Genomic DNA, 26,063 nt, shown 5'->3' with positions numbered 1-26,063 from the left:
ACACACGTGACCCTTGAACAATGAGGGTGGGGCTGGGGCGCCGACCCCCAGAGCAGTCAGAAATCTGCCTGTAACTTTTATGGTCGGCCCTTCCCCTCCGACGTTCTGCATTCACGGATTCAACCAACCCTGAATCCTGTGGGACAATCATAGTGAAAAAAATCTGCATATAAATGGACCTGCACAGTTCAAAGCCCTGTTGCTCAAGCGTCAACTCTATGTTTATATAATTATATATATAGTTATATGTATTTTTTATATTTAGTTATATAATAATATACACACATTTTCTAGATCTTTCCACTAAGAATGAGGGCCTGGGAGCAGCAACACCCTGATAGCATTGAGCACATCTAGTATACCCATGTAAGTATGAAGGTGAGGTAGTTCCCTGAAAGGGATAGATGGGTTCTTTTTCCACAGGAAAGGATGCTGGCTGGCAACAATGAAAGATGACCAATGTAGGAGGCAATATATGCACACTGTTTTCATCTTATATGGGGATTTCTTAAGCTGTTACATTTAGAAATACAGGCTTAAGCATATTATTTAAAAATGGAAGGGGAACCAGTAGCCTTAAATTTAGACTATGTACCTTTCAAATAGAGGAGGTGAAAGAAAAAAAGAAGTTAATATATTTATGTCTTCCTGTCCATCACACCGAAGAACAATGTTAGTTCCTAACGTGGACCCAGTCTCCTTTCTTACACTTTTATAAATCTTCCCAATGATCCTAATAAACCTCCCAAAATTGACTGTGATAAAAGTTAGGGATCCTTACAGAGAAGCCCTTACATTTCACATTTGCCAGTAACAGGTTTGAACTTAGAGTTGTTAGAATTTGTTCAAGTTTTGAGAAGAAAATATCTGACCTTAAAAAATTCTCCATAAAGCCATTTACCTGACAGATACTTCTCATGTTCTTGGCTAGGAGTTATGAATCCTTCACTTTTTCTTTTCATGCTAGAAAAAATTAACATGCCAGAAGTAACTCAAGTAGCAATTTCTGTATTAATAAAAACTGCACCCTCTAAACAGCTCCTATTCTTGCCCTGTAGGGAAAATACAGCTTTCAGGGCTTGAGTCCTGTGACATTCTATCATTTATATTATGAATCAAAATCTAATGTTTTTCTTGAGAGGGGCTGTATTATTTGTGGTACTTCTGTGGAGGCAGGGAATAAAACAGAGGTTTAGCTCATGTTACCTAAGCATCCCCTTGATTTGGCATTCTTCCCTGAAAGATAGGTTCATATGAATCCCAGATTTGATTTACCTCAGGGTGAAATACAAGCTTCTTGTATTCTGTGAATTAAAATGGCCCTTGTGCCTCCCTAAATACCCCTGGTTTTCAGTGGAATGTGAGCATTCTTGGTAAGAATAGTGCTAGATTCATATGCATCCATTGCTATGGCTGGATATTCAGTTACATGGTGTGCAGGTTTTATTCAGCCAAAAGCTGAAGTGGCTACTTATCTGTCACACAATGAAGTTCGCTGCCAATATTCATCCACATGATAAGGTCAGTAACTTTAATCGGATGGGACTCTAGCCCATATTCGATTAGGAAGAAAAGAAGTATGTTACTCTTATTCTATTTTTGTATTTTTTATATTACCTTTTTCATTTTGTTAGGTTGAGACTTTCTGTCAATGAATAGTAATAAGCGTTGGTCATTTATTGAATGTCTACTTTAGTGAATGGTGTTAGGTACATTACGTTAATTATCTCTAATCTTCAGAAGCTCTGAAAGAAAAAAAAATACATATATATATACATATATATATAAAATCTTCACTTTTAAGTTGAAGAAACTGAGATTGAAAGTAGTTAAATAACCTCCCCAGGGTTTACATATGTGGTACGTTCTGGAGCCAGAATTTAAGCATAGGTATTTCTGATTTTAGAGTTTGTATTTATTCCTTGACTTATCAAAGTAAACTTCATATGGATAGCTTAGGTTTAAACTGGAGTTCACCAGGGCCTTTTTGAGCTGCAATTACTGTTGTATTCTTTGAGGAATTCAATTTTTTTACATAAATACATTTCTAGATGAAATTATATTCTAGGATATTATTCATTTGTGAATGAAATTTCCTTATTTGAATTGACTAATATGATGTGGAGACAAAGCATGAAATTTGAAGATTAAAGGCCTAGGTTTCTAGTCCCAATAATACATTTACCAGTCATGAGGCCTTGGGAGAGTCACCTAATTTGCCTGAGCCTTGGCGTCTTCATTTTTCAAATAGGGATGGACAGTGTTTTTCAGAGGACTAAAAATGATCATGTACGTGAAAGTATTTTGTAACATATGAGGTTATGGATATTATTAATATTAATGTAAAGAAGAAATTTCTTCTTAGACCATTCATCATTAAATATCTATTGAGTATACTTATCTAGAGGTGCTACAGATAAGATGGTGAATGGGTCGACAAGAACCCTGTCTCGGGATTACCATAGTGGCACAGTGGTTAAGAATCCGCCTGCTAATGCAGGGGACACAGGTTCGATCCCTGGCCCGGGAAGATCCCACATGCCACGGATCAACTAAGCCTGTGCACCACAACTACTGAGCCTGTGCTCTAGAGCCCACGAGTCACAACTACTGAGCCTGCGTGCCACAACTGCTGAAGCCCGCGTGCCTAGAGCCCATGCTCCACAACAAGAGAAGCCACCCAATGAGAAGCCCGCACACCACAACAAAGAGTATCCCCCGCTCACTGTGACTAGAGAAAGCCCATGTGCAGCAATGAAGACCCAACACAGCCAAAAATTAATTAATTAATTAATAATAAAAAAAAGAGAAGAACCCTGTCTCATGAAGTTAATACTGTGCTTCTGCACTGTCCAATATGATAGCTTCTAGCCACATATGGCTGTTTAAATTACTTAAATTAAATAAAACTTAAAATTTAGTTCCTCAGTCACACTAACTATATTTCAAGTGCACAATAGGTACATTTGGCTAGCAGCCACCAGGTTGGACAGTACAGATATGGAACATTCCCATCATTACCAAAAGTTCTGTTGTAAATCTCTGCATGGGAGAGACTTGTAATAAGTGATTTGAAGGAATAGTCAAATCAGAGAAAGCAATGTTTGGCCTAAGAACTTAGGGATAAGTAGGACTTTTCTAGATAATGTGGAGGTGGGGGAAGCACTTCAGAAGGAATGAATGAATAGCATTTGCAAAGACACTGAAGCAGGAAGAGCGGGATTTAGATCCAGAAAGACCTCGTGCATACAGAGCCTGTGTGGCAAGACTAGCCCTACATGGGAGGAATCAGTCTTCCTTGATTGTAATAGGAGAAATAAGGGAGAGTATGGGTGAAGTGCTGATATCCTTGTAGATTTTGTGGCAGAAAGAAGATTTTCTTGTTCCAGTAGCTTCCATTTTCTCTATAAAATGTAAGATCTTCTTATGTGAAAGCAAGGGGGAAAAAGGAACGGGTGGAGTTGTGAGGAGATTGAGCAATATATGAAGCAAGTCTTTGTAGGAGAGTGAGCAGACTAGACAAACTTATATTAGTAAGGTTCTGAGTCTATAGTCATACCAATCTTTTGCATGGTGTGACTGTTTCTCAGTATCAAAAATGGAAAAGGCGGGCAGATGTTCACTAATCCAGCTAAATAAGTTAATGTATGCAAGGCACTGAGAGGGATGCCTGGCCCACTAAACAAACATTAGTGATTGTTACCATGGCTGGGGGTTAGCTGTAGGAGTAACAGAACAACAGAAAGGGAATGTAGCACACGTTTACAAGAAAGTGATTATAATGATGGCCTATGGAATCAATCATAGATAAAAATGGAAGTAAGGCAACAGGGAGATGATGCATAGGGGGAAAGTGGAGAGATCTGGGAAAGCGTCTGGTGAGTATCTGCTGGTAGGATACTCAAGCAAGTTAGTTGAAAGGAGAGGAGGATTGATCAAAGAGTGAGGTATATGAAACAGAAGAAGTAAGGGCTTCAAAGAAATATTACATACATTCCCCTTACTAAAGAATCTTACAATCTAGGAAATATGTGTTATTCTTGGTGAAAAGGAAATAATTGCTCTATTGTCTAAATGACATCAGCAGTGGCAGGAAATCCCCAAATTGCCTGTAAATTGGAAAATGGGGAGTTTGACATTCTGAGAGTTTACAGTGCTTATAACATGGTATCCATCCAAGGCTACCTTGAAGATTTAAATCAAAATATGAAAATCTGCTCAGGCTCTTATACTCATTTTCTCTGCCATCATACTCTCACCTTTCCCCATCTCCAATTCTGTTCTAGTTTAAGGGTCACGCGGAAACTGATGGCAGCAATTGCTCCAGCTAATCCTGTGGATGGACGGTACTGTCCTCTAGATCTATTTTGTGTCACAAGGACTAGATTGGTGTTTGTGAACATAGGATAATACCAGCCTTAGGAGTGGTTTGTTTTTCTTCCCCTTAGGTGCTCTATGAAGCAGTTTCTAATACAATAATGAAAGTAACTTTTGTTTAAAAATATTTAGGAACATGAAATATTATAGTCTAATACATTCATGTCATTCTTCTCTTTCATTTTGTATCCAAGGCTTCAGCGATTAGCCAAAGATCTTCTAAAACAACTACAAGTACAAGACAGTGGCTCATGGGCAAACAATAAGGTTTCTGCTTTAGATCGTACCCTTGGTGAGGTTGCTAGAATATTGGAAAAAGAGGTATGTAACTAATCTCTGGCCTCTGACCTTAATCTTTATGTTTCTTTCTTATTATGATGGGCCCTGGGGCTATAAGGCAGACTCTCAGTATATGTGTTTCTTTGGTGTTTCCAAAAGCTGGTCAACCATTGGTGGATATTTTTTCTTTTTGTTCTTAAGGATATCGAAGTTGTTTTTAGTTGTTTTAGTTGAAGTCCTCTATGGCAAAAATATATTCTTTAGGTCATGGTTTTCTCAGTCATATTTCCTCCCACACAAACAACATGAAATTATTTTAAATGAAATCAGAGTAATAAAGATACATAGTTTTATGGCAGAAAATATAAAACTTTGAATTATAAAGCTCATAAATCACAGATTTTCACAAAACACCAACTTCCTTCCTGTTTCCAATGGAAGATTTGGTAGTTTTCTTTAATGACTTAGAGTTATTAAATGTTTCAGTGACAGTTTTAAAAGTCCTTAATGATTTTCAAAGTATTTATTATTCACTATAGAAAAATTTAAATGTACAAAGAAGAAACAAAACTCCCTGTAATACCCACTATTGACATTTTATTGTATTTTTTCTAATCCTTTTACTGTACATTTTTTACATTATTTTATCTAACTAATTTTATCATAAATATTTTCTCATATATTTTAAAATTCTTTTTAACTGAATGAACATATCACAATTTACACAATTTATATCACTTAGGTGGCTTCTAATTTTTCTATTTAAGGTAATGACTATCTTTGTTTATTAGCTGTATTTTTTTGTTTTCTGGGTTTAAAATGTATTATATAATATTTTATATATACAAAAGAATGTAGTGATAAAAATTACATAAATAAATGAACAATGCAATCTCATGACCAGCCTAAGAACTAGATTGATCCCAGTACGTTTATGGTTCCCACTGTGTTCCTTCCTTACCCTATCCCCCTGCCTCTGCTCCCTCTGAGGGAAATACTGTACAGAATTAAAGGGGTATCCTTTCTTTGTTTTTTAAAAATAGTGTTATTGCCTTATCACATAAATGTATATTTAAATAATATATGATTTTCGTTTTGCTTGTGTTTAACCTTTATAAAATACCACACTGCAGACTTAACGTGGTTTTTTTCAATCAAAATTATGGGTCTAAGTTTTATTTAAGCTTGTAAATGTAGCTGTTTTTCATTTATTTTCTCTGTTGTATAGTGAGTACTACATTGTGTTAGTAGTACATTTTTTTATATTGTTCTCCTGACAGTAGATGTTCATTTTCGGGATTGGATATGTGTGTGTGTGTGTGTGTGTGTGTGTGTGTGTGTGTGTGGTGGGGGAGAGGTAGAGAGAGAAGGGGCAATTCTGCTCAAACAATTCTTGTATCAGAGCAAGTGAACAAGAATTTCTCTAAAGCAGGGAGCCTCAGACTTTAGTCTGCATCAGAATCACCTAGAGGACTTGTTAAAACACCTTGGATTTCTGATTCAGTAGGTCTGGAGTGGGTCCCAAGAATTTGTATTTCTAATATGTTCCCAAGTGACACTGCTGCTGCTGGCCCAGGGACTGTACTTTGAGAATCAGTGCTCTACTCTAGGGAATATGCCTCATGGGTGGAATTACCGGATTTTCAGTCATGTGAATGACCAACTTTACAAGACAGTGCTCAGCTGCATTTTGGCATCAGAAAATACAATCCTCTATAGGAACTGAGAGCAGCGTATTCACTGTGACATCATGGCAGAGCCACATAGAGTCAGTTCCTTTGTATAACATGTCCTTTTCAGAGTATGAGAGAGTTCAGAAAATGTTAGTTGTCCAACATGTACTAGATGGAGTGTTTGGAGGTTTTATATACCTTGGAAAAATCTCTAATTATTTTAAAATTAGCAGATACTGATTTTTTTTTATAAAGGGTACTTATACTTTGAATTAAAAGGCATTTGCTTGAAGATACCACCGTGTATACCGTATCTCATGAATACTGTTTTAGATAGAAGTAATCACAAAATTTTTGAGGGAAAAGTAAAATGATCTGTATAAGAAAGATATTCAGTATGAAAATCTAAGTAAAGTTATTTCATTCACAAAGGGGCAATTTACTGGAATACCACTGGTCCCTTATAATTTGAGGGAGAAAAATGTCTGGCTCCCAGTCTAAATGATCTGTGTCAGGAACCTTGCTGCAAAGCTGTCCTCAGAGTATACACTGCAGGACCACCTAAGAGTCTAAACTTACCTACAATAAGATCCTTTTGCAACTTTTATAACTAAAATCCTTTTTACCTAGCCAAGACAGACTAACTTTATGTGAAATTCTGTTCATAGAGTTATACTGACATTTCAGTGTAATTCAGCTGATGGTATTTATGATTTCAGTCTAGGAATTATAAATAACCATTCCTTTTTGTTTGGAAAACTGCCTGGAGTAACAAAATCATTAACACCAAATCCAAGTACCCAGTGAAGGATCTGAAGACAGCCTAGAAGTGACAGGGGGGGAACTGGTGGAACTTGGGCAAGCACTCACTGAGGAATGGTGAGAGATTAATCTTGAGGTCTTTGTCCTGTAATTTAGACCTCAACACACTGATGCTTTCTATTACTGCTTTGACACAGTTTCCTTAGATAATTTTTCTGAAGTTCTGAGAACTGTTTTTAGGGCTAACAGGTTAAATGTGTGATACACAAAAATGCTCTTGTCACAAAAGAGATTTGGAAACTGAGGAGACCTGGGTTTTGGAATACTTACTGTGTGTCTCACGTCCCTTCTGGCTTTTTGGGTTCTCTGATTCTGTTCAGAAATAAAATGTTTGGAAGCTTTGTTGCATGTATTATGCTTTTTAACAAACTGCAACTACTTCTCTAAGAAATATGGTGATCTAGGGGACTTGCACCAACTCTGCCATCAAAAACATCTAAAAATTCTGGAAAAAATTTAAAAGTAATTTTCTTAAAAACATCAAAGAGCTAAGGAGAAATAAAGATTTATCAGGCCAAAGAAAAAGCAAGAGTTTAGACAGTTGTGCTTATAACTGAATGCCCCAAGAGTATTTGCCAGGCTGGCAAATGTGAATTACGATTTTGCAGTCCTCATGGGGTAGGAAGACAAAAGTAAAAGCCTAAGGGCTACCTAAGGTATGAAGTCTAATAGGAGATTTTCCCTTCACAAAAACCACCATAGCCTGCTCCCCGACATAATGGTGAACCCTCTCACCTGACCTCAGAGACTGCAAAGAAAGTGTCTCGGTATAGTGCAGAAGTTATAACCATAATCCAGCCCTGGAGTAGATTTGCAGTCCAAGTTCACATCATCTGTATTATATCAAATGGTGAATTGAGTTTAAAATAGTCCCAGATTGGTTAGTAGCATCCCCTAGAAACCTGGCAGAAGGAAATGTGAGTCCTAATTGGAAGAAGACACCTTTATCCTAGGCCTCAGGTAATTTCTGTCAAGTAATTTTATAAGAACGAGTAGCCACAGTCAAAAAACAAGCACAGGGCTTCCCTGGTGGCGCAGTGGTTAAGAATCCACCTGCCAATGCAGGGGACACGGGTTCGAGCCCTGGTCCGGGAAGATCCCACATGCCGCGGAGCAACTGAGCCCGTGCGCCACTACTACTGAGCCTGCGCTCTAGAGCCTGCAAGCCACAACTACTGAAGCCTGCACGCCTAGAGCCCGTGCTCCGCAACAAGAGAAGCCACCACAATGAGAAGCCCGCGCACCGCAACGAAGAGTAGCCCCCGCTCACTGCAACTAGAGAAAACCCGCGCGCAGCAACAAAGACACAATGCAGCCAAAAATAAATAAATAAATGATAAAATTAAAAAAAAAAAAACAAGCACAAAAGTGGGTAAGTCATTATGAGTAAGAGCAAGCAGAAACTAGAACTGCAAGGCTTTGTAAATACCAGTCACAGATCATAAAACTGTTTTTTTACGTGTTAAGGAAACAAAAGACAAGCTTGAAAATATTTAGTTATAGACCTAACAGCAATGACAGAGGAGGTAACTCAGAATAGTCCTCTCACTGATGACAATGAATAAAGCTAGACAAAATACAAACTGGAACTGAATTGCTAATAAAGTAGTGAAGAATTACTGGTCCAAGATCTGGGAACATGGCAGGCATTTTGGGGCTGGGTACAATTGGTGATCCAAAAGAGGTAGATGAGAAGCTGAGTAGTACTTTTGATATTATTGCAGAACTGGTGGGAAAAAATTGTTGGAGTCTAGGACTGTAAGTGGTAGGACAGTGACCAAAAACCCATGTTTTGGGTTGGGACCTTAAAGGACTGAACTGTAAACAGGAAGTATGCCAGTCATTGCACAGACAGCAGCTAAACGGCAAATCATCTTGGTAGCTGGGAAAATCCCATCATTGGAAAAAGCAGTAAAGTGATCTTGAATTGCTAATACCCCCAAGTACCTAACAAAAGCAAATGGACAGTCTACTCTGGAGAAAGATAATAATCAACCTAAGTTTCAAATTACTTCAACAAAATAATTTTCAAATATACTGTCTGACAGACAAAGAAAATTAGGCGTATAAAAGGCAAGACAACATGGATAAAAATCAATAGAAACAGGCCAATAGGGGCTCTAGAACTATGCTTATTATGTTCAATGATATAAGTATTAATTATTTTTTAAAAGGTACAGCACATTTGAAAGAAAATAGAAGTTTTGGAACTGAATATTTTAGTAATTAAAATCAAGAAAACTGTAGGTGAGATAACAGCAGAATAAACCAGCTGGACAGGGAATTAGTATACTGTAAGATAGGTCATAAGAAAGAATCAAGACTGAAACATGGAGAGAAGATGACATGGAAAACACAGAGAAGAGTGTAAGAGGCATATAATATATAGTGAAAATGCCTAATGTATGTAGTTATTCAGAAGGAGAGTAGAGGAGTAGAAACATTATTTGAAGTCATCATCCTTTAGAACTTTCTAAAACTTCTAAATCAACCCACAGATTCATGAAGCCTAATGAAGCTCAAGCCAGGTAAAGAAAAAGAAATACACACCTACAGACATCATAGTGAAATTGGAGAAAATCATATTACAAGCCGATCTCATTCATGAACTTGGATTCAGATTTCCTAAACAAAATTTTGGCAAACTGAATCATGCAATGTATTAAAAGAATAATATATAACAACAAAGTTGGATTTATTCAAGATATTCAAGTTCGGTTTAATGTTGGAAAATCAATCATAGCTTATATTAATAGAAGAAAAAAGAAAAAAAAAATGATCATCTCGAAAGATGCAGTAAAACATTTGGTAAATTCAGCAGCCAAACAATTCATGATGGTAAACCAGGAACAGAATGGAATTTCCTTAATCTGACGAATTGTATCTACAAAAAAACAAAAAACAAAAAAAACATAGCTAAGATCATAAGCTAATAAATAAGTTTAACAAGGCCACTAGATACAAGGAGAGTATATAAAAATCAGTTGTATTTATGATATCATCAAAATATTAAGTATATAGGAATAAATCTATCATGTTAATGGATTAGATTATTCATATCTCTTACTTAAAGCTGCAGTAATTAAGAAAGTGTGCTGCTGGAGCAAAGATGGAAAAAAAGAAAAATGGAACATAATTAAAAACATAAATAGTCCTATTCAAATGTGTATGCTTGTTTATGTATATATGGAAAAAGGAGGCACTGTAAAGCATTAGGGGGAAGTATGGTCTATTTTGTGAATGATGCTATAATGATTAAATATCCTTATTTTTAAAAAATGAAACTTGACCTTACCTCACATCATAAACAAAAAATTAATTCCAGATTGACCTAAATGTAAAAAGAAAAAAAAGCCTGTCAGAGATAAGAGAAGAATATCTTCTTGACTTTGGGGTTTTGCCTGGACAAGAAAAGTACAAAAAAAGACATTAACCATAAAGGGAAGTGTTGATAAATTTGCATTAAAGTAGGAACTTTCATTCATCAAAAGACACCAGAAAAAAGAGTAAAAAGACAAGAGAACAGAATGGGAGAAGATCTTTATATGTACAACCCATGAAGAAGGGTATCCAGAGTATATAAGGAATTCCTACAAATTAATGAGGAAAAAAAAAACCCCACCAACAACCCAGTAGGAAAATGATCAAGAGAATAGGCATTCCAAAAGGAGGAACTTACTCCCAACGCAGGGGACACAGGTTTGATCCCTGGTCGGGGAGCTAAGATCCCACATGCCGCACGGCGCGGCAGAAAAAAAAACAAAACAAAACCAAAAGGAGAAACTTAAATAGCCAATAAGTAGACGCAAAGATAGTCAATCTCTTTAGTAATCAGGAAAATCCAAATAAAAAACTCAGTGTGATACTGTGATCCACCTATCACAATGGCAAAAATTAAACACTGAAAATACCAAGTATCAGCAAAGATCTAGAGCAATGGGAATGCTCATACACTGTTTGTGATAATATAAGTTGGTACTGCAAGTTTATTTTTTTTAATTAATTTTTATTGGAGTATAGTTGATTTACAATGTTGTGTTAGTTTCTGCTGTACAGCAAAGTGAATCAGTTATACATATGCATATATCCACTCTTTTTTAGATTCTTTTCCCATATAAGTTATTACATAGTATTGAGTAGAGTTTCCCTGTGCTATACAGTAGGTTCTTATTAGTTATCTATTTTATCAATATATATAGTAGTGTGTATATGTCAATTCCAATCTCCCAATTTATCCACCCCTCCACTTTCCCCCTTGGTAACCATAAGTTTGTTTTCTATATCTGTGACTCTGTTTCTGTTTTGTAGATAAGTTCATTTGTACCATTTTTTTAGACTCCACATGTAAGTGATATCATATGATATTTGTCTCTGTCTGACTTACTTCACTCAGTATGACAATCTCTAGATCCATCCATGTTGCTGAAAATGGCATTATTTTGATCTTTTTTATGGCTGAGTAATATTCCATCATATATATGTACCACATCTTCTTTATCCATTCATCCGTTGATGGACATTTAAGTTGCTTCCATGTCCTGGCTATTGTAAATAGTGCTGCAGTGAACCTTGGAGTGTACGTATCTTTTTGAATTATGGTTTTCTCTGATGTATGCCCAGGATCAATTGAAGTTGAAGGCATGCATATCATATTTTACTTCTAGGTTTATACCCTAGAGAAATTAATGCATAAATGCGCCAGGAGACACGTACACAAATGTTCAATGGCAGCATTGTTTATAATTACCAAATATGGAAGATAACCCAAGTATCCATCAACAGCTGAATATATAAATTATGGTATGTTCATGTAATGGAATATTGTTCAACAGTAAAAATGAATGGGGAGATGCAAGAGGGAGGAGATATGGAGATATATCCATATGTATAGCTGATTCACTTTGTTATAAAGCAGAAACTAACACACCATTATAAAGCAATTATACTCCAATAAAGATGTTAAAAAAAATGAATGAACTACAGTTATGGGTAACAACATGGGTGTATCTCACAATGTGTAGTCACAAGTCACCAAAATATATTTATATACTGTTGCATTTGCAGTTACATAAACTTTAAGAATAGACAAATGTAACATTATTCTTTTAGACTGTATACATAGGTGGTAAAACTATAAAGAAGGTATGGCAAATATTTCTCGTCAAAATCAGGATAATGATTATCCAAAGAGGAGGGTGAATGGTATGATCAGAAAGATTTACCTAAGTGGCTTCTTGAGTGCTTCTAGTCTTCTTTCTTCTTGACCAGATGGTGATGTTATGTTCAAATTATAATTATTCTTTAAAATTGTTCTAAATGTTTTCTTTTTTTTCCTGTCTTTATGTATGTTTATGTTTCACAATAGAATTACATTAAAGTTCAAGTTAAAATAAATTGCTCCAAAGACACTTCTGTTGCAGAAATGTTTAATTATTTCAAATAAGAGTTTCTAAAACATTCTCATATATGCAAAGGCACTTTCATCATACTTGCCATTGTATTAAATTTGTTCTAAGTAAATGTGATTTGTATTTGTATTGACTTTCTCATTACTCTGCCATAATGAACACTACATTTAAGTTTGGATAGTAACAGCATCCCACAAGCTTTCTGTGGTTTATCAGTAACATGAGACATTTGTATGCTGTTACTATAAGTAAACACTTTAAGCAAATGGATTGGACATGGATTTTGTCCAGTTGCCTTTCCTGACTTTTTTAGAATCCTGCCAGATTTAAATACGGATTCAGCTGTGAATCTCTTGAACCTGAATAAGTAAACTACATAGCTGACAGCATTCATAATTTAACTGAATTGAGATGTCAAATCACAATTGACTTTGTGATACCTATAGCAAACCCCGTCTTACTTTGGTGTTTTCGAAATTTATCTTGCAAAATTCCACCAACAAAAAACTGTGGAAGGTAGAAAGGTAGAAACTCTTCCTCACCCCACTCCCTTTTTTTCTGCTTTTTGTGGCTATTTAACACACGCCTAGAGAAGATAAACCACTAATCCCTAAGAGCTTTTTCAACCTAATTGTGTCCAGGTCCTGCTAGACACTGTCTATCCTCCAAACCTCATGGTTGCATTAGGTTTTACTTCTCTTATTTTCAGCTGGAATTCTTCAGTTCAGAAGAACTGGAAAACATTCAATTGTAGGATCATCTTATTTTGATCCCCTCACTTACTGTGTTCTCAATTTATGTAGTTGTTTCCTCATAGCAGCTGACGAGTAACTGTATATAGCTTGTATGACACCCATATTTTGTCAGAAGGTGACAAGTGTATCATATGGCCCAAAGTAAAATGAAAATGTTTCTGATACCTTCTTCAACTAGCTTGAGTTAGACAATATAAGGAAAATGGAATTAATTGTTATTTTAAGAATCATACAGAAATTTAATATGTATATGGTTTGTATTTTTTAAAAAGAAACAGTGAAGGAAAAGAAAGGAGGAAGTGTTTGTGTATTTTGTTTTAGATGTGGTTATATAGGTGTGTCCAACTGCCAAAAGTCATCAAACCAAATACTTAAATCTGTGCATTTTACGTTAACTATGTCTCAGTAAAAAAAAAAAAAAAAAATTAGATAATCATGATTCCAAAATAGTTTATATTATTTTTCAGATGTTGAGGCTTGCCTTTATAAAAACACACTATTTTAGTCATCTCATGTGAAATCATTTATTGTGGCTTCTTTTTGAAGAGTGCTCTTTTAAAAGCAAATAAATCTGTTATAAAAACTCAGTGATGAATATTTGTACCGTTAGCTTATAGTAACGTTTTTTTACACAACTTGTGATATTTTCTGATTATGCACATTAACTCTTTGTAAACTCTTTAAATTCTTTTTAGAAAACCTCATCTTTAAAAAAAAAACCTCTTCTCTTATGTAATACAACACACAGAAATTTATGTAAAACACACTTGCACAGAATGAATAATTATAAAAGCAAAAAAACCCGGTGACTACTTGTTGAGAAATAGAACATTGCCAGCATCTCGAACCCTGCAACCCACCTACATTTATTTTGCCAATCATACATTTCTCTTAATATTTGGATAAATTATTACTTTGACTTTTTGGAAACCACTTTTTAAAAATTTTCTTTATGGTTTTATTCCCTAAGGATCCATTCCTAAATAATATACGTTAGTTTAAACATGTCTAGTTTTGAACTTTATATAAATGGAATGCTACTCTCTGTAATTTTGTGTCTTGGCTTCTATCAAGTTTATGTATTTAAGAATTTGTGTTGTGTAGAGGGTTTTTTTCCATTGCTGTATGTACTGTGTCATTATATAAATTTGCCACAGTAGCACTTATCCATTTCACCTTTGATGGAAATTTGGGTTTTTATGAAAAATGTGCTTCTAAACGTGTATTCTTGTACTCATGTGCAAGAATTTCCCTACGGAGTGGAATTCCTGGGTCATAGGGTATGTGTACCTTTAACTTTTCTTGATAATGCTGTATTGTTTTCCAAAGAAGTTGTACCAAGCCACCCTACTGACAGCAGAGTATAAAAGTCCTGTTTCTTTCTCCTTTTCTAACACTTGATGTTATCAGACTTTCTAATTTTTGCCGATCTTGTGGGTATGTAGTAGTATGCTTGCTTTAGTTTAATGTGCATCTCTATTGGCAGATAGGTTTGGGCACCTATTCATATTGCTTGGCCATTTGAATTCTTCTCTTGTGACATGCCTGTTCAAATCTTTTGCTCATTTTTCTGCTGATTTGTAGGAATTCTTTCTATGTTCTGGATACCAGTTCTAGGTTGTTGAAGTGTATTAAAGATATCCATTTCTATTACTCAGCTGTCTTTTTACTCTCTTTTGGTTCTTTTGATGAACAGTTCTTTTTTTTTAAACTGACGTATAGTTTGTATACAATATTATATAAATTACAAGTGTACAATATAGTGATTCACAATTTTTAAAGGTTATACTCAATGTATAGTTATTATAAAATATTGGCTATATTCCCTGTGTTGTACAATATATACTTGTAGCTTATTTTATACATAATAGCATGTACCTCTTAATCTACTACCACAATACTGCCCCTCTCCCTGTCCTTCTCCCTACGGTAGCCACTGGTTTGTTCTATATATCTGTGAGTCTGTTTCTTTTTTGTTTTGTTCACTAGCTTGTTGTATTTTCTAGATTCCACAAATAAGTGATATCATATAGTATTTCTTAATTTTAGTGTGCAAAGAGTTATCAGTATTCTATGGTTAATAGTTTTTGCTCATCTTTAAAAACTATTGTCCCATTCCTGAGTCAAGAAGTCTTTTTCTATATTTTATTCTTGAAGTTTTATAGTTTTGCCTTTACTTTTAGTTTATTACCTGCCTGGAATTAATTTTTCTGCTTATTGTAAGGTTTAATTTCATTTTTTTTCCATCTGGGTGCTTAATGTTTTGAGCACCATTTATTGAAAAGACTAGTTTCCCCTACTGTTCTTTGGTGCCTCGTCTGTCGTAAATCAAAGTTTTGTAGATATGTGAGTTTCTTCTAGCGTCTCTGTTTTAATTTATTCTCTCCCCAGTTTCTCTGATACACTCTTAAAACTATCCATGAGATTCTTAATTTTAACCACAGTATTTAATTTTCCATGTCTAGAAAGCCTGTTTGCTCTTTTTCACATCTGCTATGCCCTTTTTTTATAACTGCGTGTTCTTTGCAGATATTTTCAAGCTTATTTTGTATTTATACACAGAAAATATCATTTTACAATCGATGTCTAATAACCTTAATATCTCACATCTTTCAATGTGTGTTTTTACACGTTCTTTCTTGTGATGTCTTGTTTCCTTTTTAACCTGTTAATTTTTCATTACATGCTGATAATTGTAATTGCTGAGAACTTTTGCATCTATACTTCTAGGGGGTACTAGTCTAGAATTTCTTCTGATATCTTTGTCTAGCTGTATTATCAGGATGATACGAGCCTCATAGAATGAGATAAGAAGTGTTCTCTCTACTTCTGTGTTTTGGAATAATTTGAGAAGGATTGGTATTAATTCTTCTTTAAATGTTTGGTAGAATTGACCAGTGAAACCATCTGGTTCTGGGCTTTTCTTTGTTGAGAGGTTTTTGATTACTGATTCAGTCTCTTTACTTGTTAACTTAACTGAGTTAAGTTCCTTCTTAACTCAGTTTTAGTAGTTTGCATGTTTCTAGGAATTTGTCCATTTCATCTAGGTTATCTAACTTGCTGGCATATAATTGATCGTAGTATGCTGTCATAATCCTTTTTATTTCTGTAAGGCCAATAGTAACATCCCCACTTTCATTTCTGATTTTAGTCATTTGAATCTTTTCTTTTTTCTTTAGTCTAGCTAAAGGTTTGTCAATGTTTTTGATCTTTTCAAAGAACCAACTTTGATTTCATTGATTTTTCTCTTTTGCTTTTCTGTTCTCTATTTTGTTTATCACCACTCTAATCTTTATTTCCTTTAGTTTTGGGTTAGCTTTGAGTTTAGTTTGCTCTTCTTCTAGTTCCTTAAAATGTAAAGTTAAGTTATTGATTTGAGATCTTTGTTCTTTTTAAAGCAAATATTTACATCTATAAATTTTCCTCTGAGCACTGCTTTCAGTGAATCCTGTAAGTTTTGTTATATTGTGTTTTCATTTTCACCTATTTCAAAGTATTTTCTAATTTCCTTTGTGATTTCTTCTTTGACCCATTGGTTGTGCAAGAATGTATTGTTTAATTTCCACATATTTGTGAGTTTTCCAGACTTTCTTCTGATACTGATTTCTAATTTCATTCTTTTGTGGTTAGAGAAGATACTTTGTATAATTTCAGTCTTTTAAAATTTATTTACATGTGTTTTGTGGTCATTGTATTTGAACAATTTTTAAGAATAATTGAAAACCTAATATGATGGTGCCTTCCTCTGGAAATATTTTTATTTATTTTTGGTAGGTGCTAAGAGTACTAATGTCTCTGGAGCCATGTTAATTCAAGTTCAAGGTCTAAGGTTCCCCAGGCCACTTGGGTGTCCTAAACAAGCTGCAAGTATGTGGATTGGCTGGCTGACTTCCATTTCAGGCTTACTATGAGGATGAAACTTTTCAGTCTTGTTTGGAATGGTTTAACTTGTGTCATTTTGTAACTGTTTCTCATGGATCAGCAAAAGCAGCTTTGAGGGCTGTGCTTCTGTCTCTTGGTTTTTACCTTCTCCTGGATTTTTGACTTGCAGTTCTCTCTCTGGTAGCTTTAATTTGTTTAGAATAGTAAAAATATGTTTATTCAGCTTTTTTGGTTGTTTTCAGCAGGAGAGCTTATCTTAATTGCTTAGTTTCCCATTTTTGAATGAGGTAGTCCTTCTAGTATCATTTTAAATCATACTTTTAAAATAAATTACAGACTGGAAGGATATTAAAGTAATGTCTATAACAGCAGCATTTTGAGAAATGGCTGTTACAGTTGTTAGCTAGTTGTGTAACTGAGGATCAACCTGTTTCATATCAAGCCGTGTTGCAAATCTTGGAAAACAGCTGTGTGTCATCTTCTGCTTAGAAAAGTATCGCATGTAGAGGATTTAGTTTAGAAAGAGAATGTCTGTCTGTGCTGACTGAACAGTGCAGGTCCTCATTCAGAAAAGTATTCAGTTCATTGACCAGAACTATAGAACATTAGAGTTATTTATAACTGAATCCCAGCTGCACACTTTTTGGTGGTTATTTGTTATTTCTTCTTAGAAGTAGAGAGATTATGGTGTGCTTAAAGAGAGCTAAGCATGAGAAAGCAAAACCAAGTTCACTACTCATCTAGCTAGGTGAATGCCGATATACTGTTGTTAATCACCTTTCCCTAGAACATTGCTAAGGGGGGCTTCTCAAAGCTATTAGATACAGAAGTACATGTCCCTGGAGTGTCAGTTTTATGCAAATATTAGCAACAAAAAAAATCATTAAAAAAATTTTTACACTCAGGTTTTTGTGAAAAAGACTATTTTAGTATTATCTGTTGAATAAATACTTTGTGGCAAATAATTGATAAATTTTAACCAAAGCATGTCAATTATTGTATTAGGCAAGAAATGTCATGGAAATGATGTTTGAGAGCCAGAAGTAAGACCATGAATTATTTAATCTTCATTTACATTGCTAAAAATGACAATGCTACAGATAATATTAAGAACAAATTGTTAGAGTTCTTTCTTCACTAATAAAGTTCTTGTTGAGTACATTGTTGTTATGATTTAAAATAAATAAGTAAATAGACAATGCTGTATAAGAGATCCTTTCAGCCCAACACATGACATGAGTGATTTTACCTGTCAGTAAGATGTGCTTTTTGAAGTTTCTTCCCATAGCAGCCTGACGGTATTCCATCATGCTCCCTCTCTGGCAATATTCTGCTCTTGGGCTCACCTTAGTGATTGATTGCTGGATGCAGTGAGTAAACACTTACTGTTTTTAACCACATTTATATAAGTCTGGGTTCTCGGAAATAGTGACACTAAAAAATGAGAAATTGCCTGTATAAAGACCTTGAGACTAGCTGTCTTCAGTTCAGCTCATTTTTTTTACGCTAATAGACTCCATGGCAAATACCTTGTGTATAAAGTAAGGCAAGTAGAAAACTATTTTCCTCCTCAATAGTATGTAATATAAAACTATTTTCTGGTTAAAATAAACATAGATGATATCATGGCAAGGAATGCAACATTTTTTTATTTTTGAAACAAGATACTCATGAAGATGTTTCTTGCTGTTACTAGGTGTATACCCACCATGTCCCTGGAAATACACTTTTTTTCTGACATTAGAGATACTTAAATGGACATTTGGAGAAACTCTGCCTTAGAATAAATTAAATCATCTATGTTGTCCTCTATTCCATTCTCAGGAACTATGAAGAAATAGAGGATTGTTGAAAGTTGCACGTGATGTTGGTCAAAATTGCACCATCAATGGGCAGATATTAAGGAAGCAGATGAGAGCAATGTTAAAAGCATGGACTAGAACCTGCTACCTATTTATTCTGTGAACCTGGACAAATTAATTAATCTATCTGGGCTTCAGTCTTTCCTATCAGTAAAATGTATGATGTTGACACGTCCCAAAGGATTGTGTGACTATTAAATGAAATAGTTTATGTTAAACTCATGGCAATAATTAGGCAGTCGGCAGATGTTGATACAATATAATGCAGCTATTAAGACCACAGGCTTTGTAGTTATGAGGCTGAATTCAAATTCCAGATCAGCTATGTAGTATCTCTGTGAGCTTAGCCAGATTATTAACCTTTGTAGGAAACTTCACTTTTCTTTTTTTTTTAATTAATCTCTTTTTTAATATATATATTTTTTATTATTTATTTGGTTGCACCAGGTCTTAGTTGTGGCAGGTGGGCTCCTTAGTTGCAGCTCGCCGGCTCCTTAGTTGCATCATGCAGGCTTCTTAGTTGTGGCATGGGAACTCTTAGTTGCGGCATGCATGTGGGATCTAGTTCCCTGAGCAGGGATCGAACCCCGGCCCCTGCATTGGGAGTGTGGAGTCTTAACCACTGCACCACCAGGGAAGTACCAGAAACTTCACTTTTCTCCTTTGAAAAATATGAGTAGGATTGCATATCTAACTCTTTCAGTTGTGAGAATTAAAATTTAGTAGTAACATAATCAACTATTATTTATTACAGAAATGAAAGGATTGATATAACATCTAAAAATAAATTAATATAAACCATCATTTTAAAATTAAAGGGGAAAAACAGTATTAGTAGAAACAGAAAAGGCATAAATTAAAATTCAACACTTACTCCTAATTTTTAACAATTTGAAAGATATAATTTTAAGAAGAAGAGGCTAGTTTAGGGTGGTTACCAAAAACCTGCAAAAAACATCATATTTAATAATGAAACATTGATTCACTGTCCTCAAGGTCCTGGACGATGTATTTTCTTGTTCAGTATAACAAGAAAAAGCAGTGCTGATTACTGGCTGATATGCACCAGTACAGCCAAATGGATTGTTTAAAGCCATTGCTTCCTTTTGATTGGTTGATATCTGTGAAGTATGTTGCTAACATATCTGAACATCATGCCTGAATAAAAGATAAGCAGTAAAGAAACAAAGTTGCATATATTTGCATATAGGTGCTTGTCTATGTTGAGAATACAGGAAAATTCACAAATTCTTAAAACCAAAAAGATGGTAAATATTCCTGGTTACAGGATCCATTTACCAAAATAAGTTGTGTTCTTAGACACCAGTGACCAAAAACTACAAATGTAAAAAAGAAAAGCTTTAATCTCATTCTTAATAACAACAGAAACTATTATATGCCTAGGAATAACCTTTTTTAAAAAATAAGACTTTTAGGGATAAAATTATAAGATTCTATTGAAAGAGTATTTCAACAAATGGAAATACTTGATGTTCATGATTGTAAAGACTTATAAAGTGTCAATTCTCTACAAATTAAAACATAAGTAAAATTCAGTTAAAACTGCAATTAACTTTTTCATGGAATATTACAAGATAATTCTAAAAGTCTTTAGAAAAATAAAGTTGAGAATAACTAAACCAATTTTAAATAAGAAATAAATGAGAGTTGGTGATATCATCAACATGGTGGGTTAACTATTTCCTATAGTCTTCCCCCTGCCCAAGAACACCAATTTAGACCCAGGGGAAGTTCCATCACACTGTTGGAGCAAAAAATTTTGAGATTGGATACACTGAAGAGGATAAGAGGACGTGTCACCTTTATCAGTGTCACCTCTACCCCAAGGAGGCACAGCACAGTGCCATGAGACACCTTTTAGGCCTGTGATTTCTCCCAAGGAGGAATTGTGAGAGCATATTAGAGTTAGTCTTCCCCAGCTGGGCAGGACGCTGCCAAAGAGACCCACTTCTTTTTAGCCCCATCCTCAAATCCAAGGTGTGCTGTGTGACTGGGAGCTTGGGTGTGGCTGGGAGAACAGCAGCTAGTGCTCTTGGAGAACATCTAAGGGACATGGATCCTACGAACCACATTGTGGACTCCATCAGGAAGCTCGCCCATGAGATGCTGAAGACACCTCGCCCTAGAATCCCTTCAACTGGTCCACAAGTACCCCAGCACCTCATCCACACACACCTACACCCCCTGGCCAGCTCCCAGTGCATGCCTCTAACAGCAGCAAGAAGAAACCTCTGCAGATGGCTAATGAGCAACACTGAAAGCTGGCCCAACTCTGGAGAATTGAGAGAAATCACCCAAATGTGAACATTCAGCACCACCCTAGGGAAAGCAAAAGGGAGGCTGTCAGCACATGGCCTGGCTTTGCAGGATCAAGAGAAGGCATATAATCTTAACATTCCCCCAGAAGAGGAACAAGAAGTATGGAGCAAGTGTATTCATAGTTCTGAGAAAACTTAGAATCCGTAACAGGGCTGACCAAATTAATTTTTCTCCTGAAGCCAGTCAGTAAAGAGGAGGTGATGGCTTCTTTAAACAAGAAGATAGCAATGCAAGACATGAAGAAAATATGATACCATCAAAGGAACACAGTTTTCCAGCAACCGACCCCAAAGAAATGGAGATGTAAGATTTACCTGAGAAAGAATGAAAAAGAGTGAAGGAAAACTAACAAGAACCATGGGCTACCATTAAGAAAAAGTCTGCATTATTATTAGGAGAAGGGAGAGAAGGAAAGGGTCTCTTGAGAAAGCTTACTTAAAGAAATAATGCCTGAGAACTTCACAGATATGGGAATCTGGGAAGAGTTTTGGACATCCAAATTCATGAAACTCATAGGTGCCCCCAAAATTGCAATCCCAAATGATCTTCATGACACATTATAATAAAATTGTCTAAAGTCAAAGACAAGGGAATTTTTAAAGCAGCTAGAGAAAGAAAATTCTTCACATACAAGGGATCTCCCCCCACCCCCCACCAATAAGGCTATCAGTGCATTTCTCAGCAGAAACCATGTGGGCCAGGAGAGAGTAGGATGATATTTTCAAAGTGCTGAAAGAAAAAACTGCCAACCAAGAATATTTTACTCAGCAAAGCTGTCCTTCAGAAATGAAGGCGAGATAAAGACTTTCCCAGATAAACAAAAGCTGATGGAATTCATCACATTAGCCCTACCTTATAAGAAGTGCTGAAAGGAGTTTTTTAAGCTGAAATGAAAGGATGCTAATTAGTAACATGAAAATATAAAACTGGTAAAGTTAAGGTCAAATTTGAAATACTCTAATAATGTAATGTGGTGTGTTAGTCACTTAACTCTTGTATAAAGGTTCAAGGACAAGAGTATCAGAAGTAACTATAGCTACAATAGTTTATTAATTATTACACAATATAAAAAGAGGCAGCAAGTTGCACCATCAAAAAATAAAATGGGGAGAGGGATTAAAAAGGTAGACTTTGTATGCAATCAAAATTACCAGTTTATAAGAAACTGTTATAAGTTGTTTTATGTAAGCCTCATGGTAACCAAGAAACAAAACCCCAAAAATAGTACATACCAAAAGAGGAAGAAAGGATAAGGGAACTACAAAGTAGCCAGAAGACAGTAAGATGGCTTTAGCAAGTCCTTACCCATCAATAATTATGTTAAATGTAAACTGGTTAAATTCTCCAATCAAAATGCATAGAGTGGCTGAATGGATTTTAAAAAAGACCTCAGTATATGGTGGCCACAAGTGACTCACTTCAGCCTTTAACAACACACATAGACTGAAAGTGAAGGCATGGAAAAAGACATTCCATGCAAGTGGAAACCAAAGGACAGCAGGGGTAGCTACACTTATTTCAGACAAAATAGACTTTAAGTCAAAAATTATAATGAGAAAAAGAAGGTAATTATATAATGATAAACTTATGAGTCAAATAATCAAGAGGCTATAAAAATTGTAAATGTATATACATCGAACATCAGATCCTCTAAATATATAAAGTACTAACAAGTCTGAAGGGAGATATAGACAACAATACAAGGGAACTTTAATATCCCACTTTCAATAATGGATAGATCATCCAGATAGAAAATCAATAAGGAAACATTGGACTTAAACTATACTTTAGACCAAATGGACTAATAGACACAGAACATTTCATCCAACAGTAGCAGAATACATATTCTTCTCAAGTGCCTAGGGAGCATTAACCAGGATAGATCATATGTTATGTCACAAAACAAATCTTAGCAAATTTAAGAAAACTGAAATCATACCAAGTATCTTTTCAACTGCAGTGGTATGAAACTAGATATCAAGAACAGGAGGAAAACTGGAAAATACACAAATATGTGGAAATTAAACATTCACACTCCTAAACAACCAATATCAAAAGTGAAATTTTAAAAAGATCTTGAACGAAAATAGAAGCATGACATATCATGACTTATGGGGTTCCATGAAAGCAGCTGTAAGAGGAAGTTTATAATGATAAACATCTACATTAAGAAAAAAGAAAGATCTCAACCTAATTTTATACCTCAAGTACCTAGAAAAGGAAGAAACTAATCCCAAAGTTAGTAGAAGGAAGGAAATAAAAATGATCAGGCCAGAATACATGAAATAGAGAAAAAAAAAATTTAGAAAAGGACAGTTAAATTAAAAGCTGATTTTTGGAAAAGAGAAACAAAACTAACAAATCTTTAGGTAGACTAAGAAAAAAAGAGAAAACTCAAAACTGGAAATGAAAGAAGAGACATTACAACTGATAGCACAAAGGATCATAAGAGACTACAGTGAACAATTACACACCTAGAAAATGGACAACTTAGAAGAAATGGATACATTTCTGGAAATGTACAACCTCCCAAGACTGAGTCCTGAAGAAATAGAAAATCTGAACAGAAAAATAACAAATAAGGATTTGAATCAGTAATCAAAAACCTCCCAACAAAGAAAAGCCCAGGGCCAGATGGTTGCACTAGTCAGTTCTACCAAACACTTAAAGAAGAATTAATTCCAGTTCATCTCAAACTATTCCAAAAAATCAAAGAGGAGTGAATACTGTCTACTCATTTTGCAATGCCATCATTACCCTGATATCAAAGCCAAATAAGGACACTACAAGAAAAAAAAGTGTAAGTCAAAATTCCTGATGAATGTTGATGTAAAAATTCTCAGCAAAATACTAGGAAACCAAATTCAACAGCACGTTAAAAGGATCATAAACCATGATCAAGTGGGATTTTTTTCCTAGGATGAAAGAATGGTTCAGCATGCACAAATCAATAAATGTGATATACCACATTAATAGAATGAAAGATTAAAATTATGTGATCCTCTCAGTAGATCCAGAAAAAACATTTAACAAAATTCAACACATTTTAATGATAAAAACTCTCAACAAATCAGTTATGAAAGGAATATACCTCCACATAATAACATCCATATATGAAAAGCCCACAGCTATCAACATACTCAATGAAAGATTGAAAGCTTTCCCTCTAAGACCAGGAATAAGACAAGGCTGCCTACCATCACCACTTTTATCCAACATAGTACTGGAAGTCCTAGCCAGACAAATTAGGCAAGAAAAAGAAATAAAGAATTCAAGTCAGAAAGGAAGAAGTAAAATTGTCTCCGTTGGCAGAAGATGTGATCTTATGTTAGAAAATCCCAAAGACTCCACCAAAAAAAGCTGTTAGAACTAATAAACAAAATCTCTAAAGTTGCAGGATACAAAATGAATATGCAAAGATCAGTAGTTTTTCTATACACTAACAAGGAAGTATTTGAAAAAGAAGTAAAACAATCCTATTTACAATAGCATCAAAAACAATAAAATACTTAGGAATAAATTTACCCAAGGAAGTGAAAAGATCTGTACACTGAAAACTGTAAGAAACTGATGAAAGAAATTGAAGAAGGCACAAATAAATGGGGAAAAAATCTCGTTCATGGATTGGAAAAATTAATATTGTTAAAAGTGTCCACACTACTCAAAGCCATGTATAGATTCAATGCAATCCCTATGTAAAGCTATAGTAATCAAAATAGTTTAGTGCTGGCATAAAAGTGGACACAAAAACCAGTGGAACAGAATCGAGAGCCTAAAAATAAACCAACACATAGGATGAATTAATATTTGACAAGGGAGCCAAGAATAGTCAACAGGGATAGGATAATGTCTTCAAAAAGTGGTGTTGGAGAAACTGGATAATCGTTCAAAAGAATGAAATTGGACTCTTTTCACACTCACAAAAATTAACTCAAAAAAAATTAACTCAAAATGGAATAAAGACTTAAATCTAAGACCTGGAGACATAAAACTCCCAGAAGAAAACAACAAGCAAAAAGTTCCTTGGCATTTATCTTGGCAATTATTTTTTTGGATATGACCAAAATCACAAGCAACAAAAGCAAAAATAAACAAGTCAGACTATATCCAACTTAAAAGCTTCTGCATAGCAAAAGAAACGACCAACAAAATGAAAAGGCAGCCTATGGAATGGGAGAAAATATTTGCAAACCAAATATCTGATAAGGGGTTAATCTCTAAGATATATAAGGAACTCCTACAACTCAATAGCAAATAATAATAATAATCTGATTTTAAAATGGGCAAACGGACCTGAATTGACATTTTTTAAGAACACATAAGAAGGCCAACAGGTTCTTGAAAAGGTGCATCATCATCATCATCATCAGGAAAATGTAAAGGAAACCCACAATGAGATATCACCTCACACCTGTTAAAATGGCTATTATCAAAAAGACAGCAATTAACAAGGGTTGGCAAGGATGTGGAAAATAGAGAAACTTGTACACTGTTGATGGGAATATAAATTGGTATACCCATTTTGGAAAGCAGTGTGGAGGTTCTTCAAAAAATTAAAAATAAAACTACCCATATCATCTCGCAATCCCACTTGTGGGTATATAGTCAAATGAAATGAAACCACTATCTTAAAGGGATATCTGCATTCCCATGTTCATTGCAGTA

At 35.0% G+C, this 26,063-nt stretch overlaps 1 protein-coding gene across 3 annotated transcripts in view; it reads left to right on the top strand.

The window, feature by feature from the left end:
• Window positions 1–26,063, top strand: part of SCAPER (S-phase cyclin A associated protein in the ER) — a 475,492-nt gene that overhangs the window by 251,782 nt on the left and 197,647 nt on the right. For all 3 annotated transcript variants that reach the window (XM_036843858.1, XM_036843856.1, XM_036843857.1), the window contains exon 23: window positions 4,572–4,698. In XM_036843858.1, the coding sequence (XP_036699753.1) occupies window positions 4,572–4,698 (127 nt within the window). The remainder of the gene's footprint in view (window positions 1–4,571; window positions 4,699–26,063) is intronic.

This window comes from Balaenoptera musculus, chromosome 2 (genome assembly GCF_009873245.2).
Source record: "Balaenoptera musculus isolate JJ_BM4_2016_0621 chromosome 2, mBalMus1.pri.v3, whole genome shotgun sequence".
NCBI lineage: Eukaryota > Metazoa > Chordata > Mammalia > Artiodactyla > Balaenopteridae > Balaenoptera > Balaenoptera musculus.
Note: the sequence above shows the minus strand (reverse complement) of the source record. Positions and strands in the feature narration are given on the sequence as shown.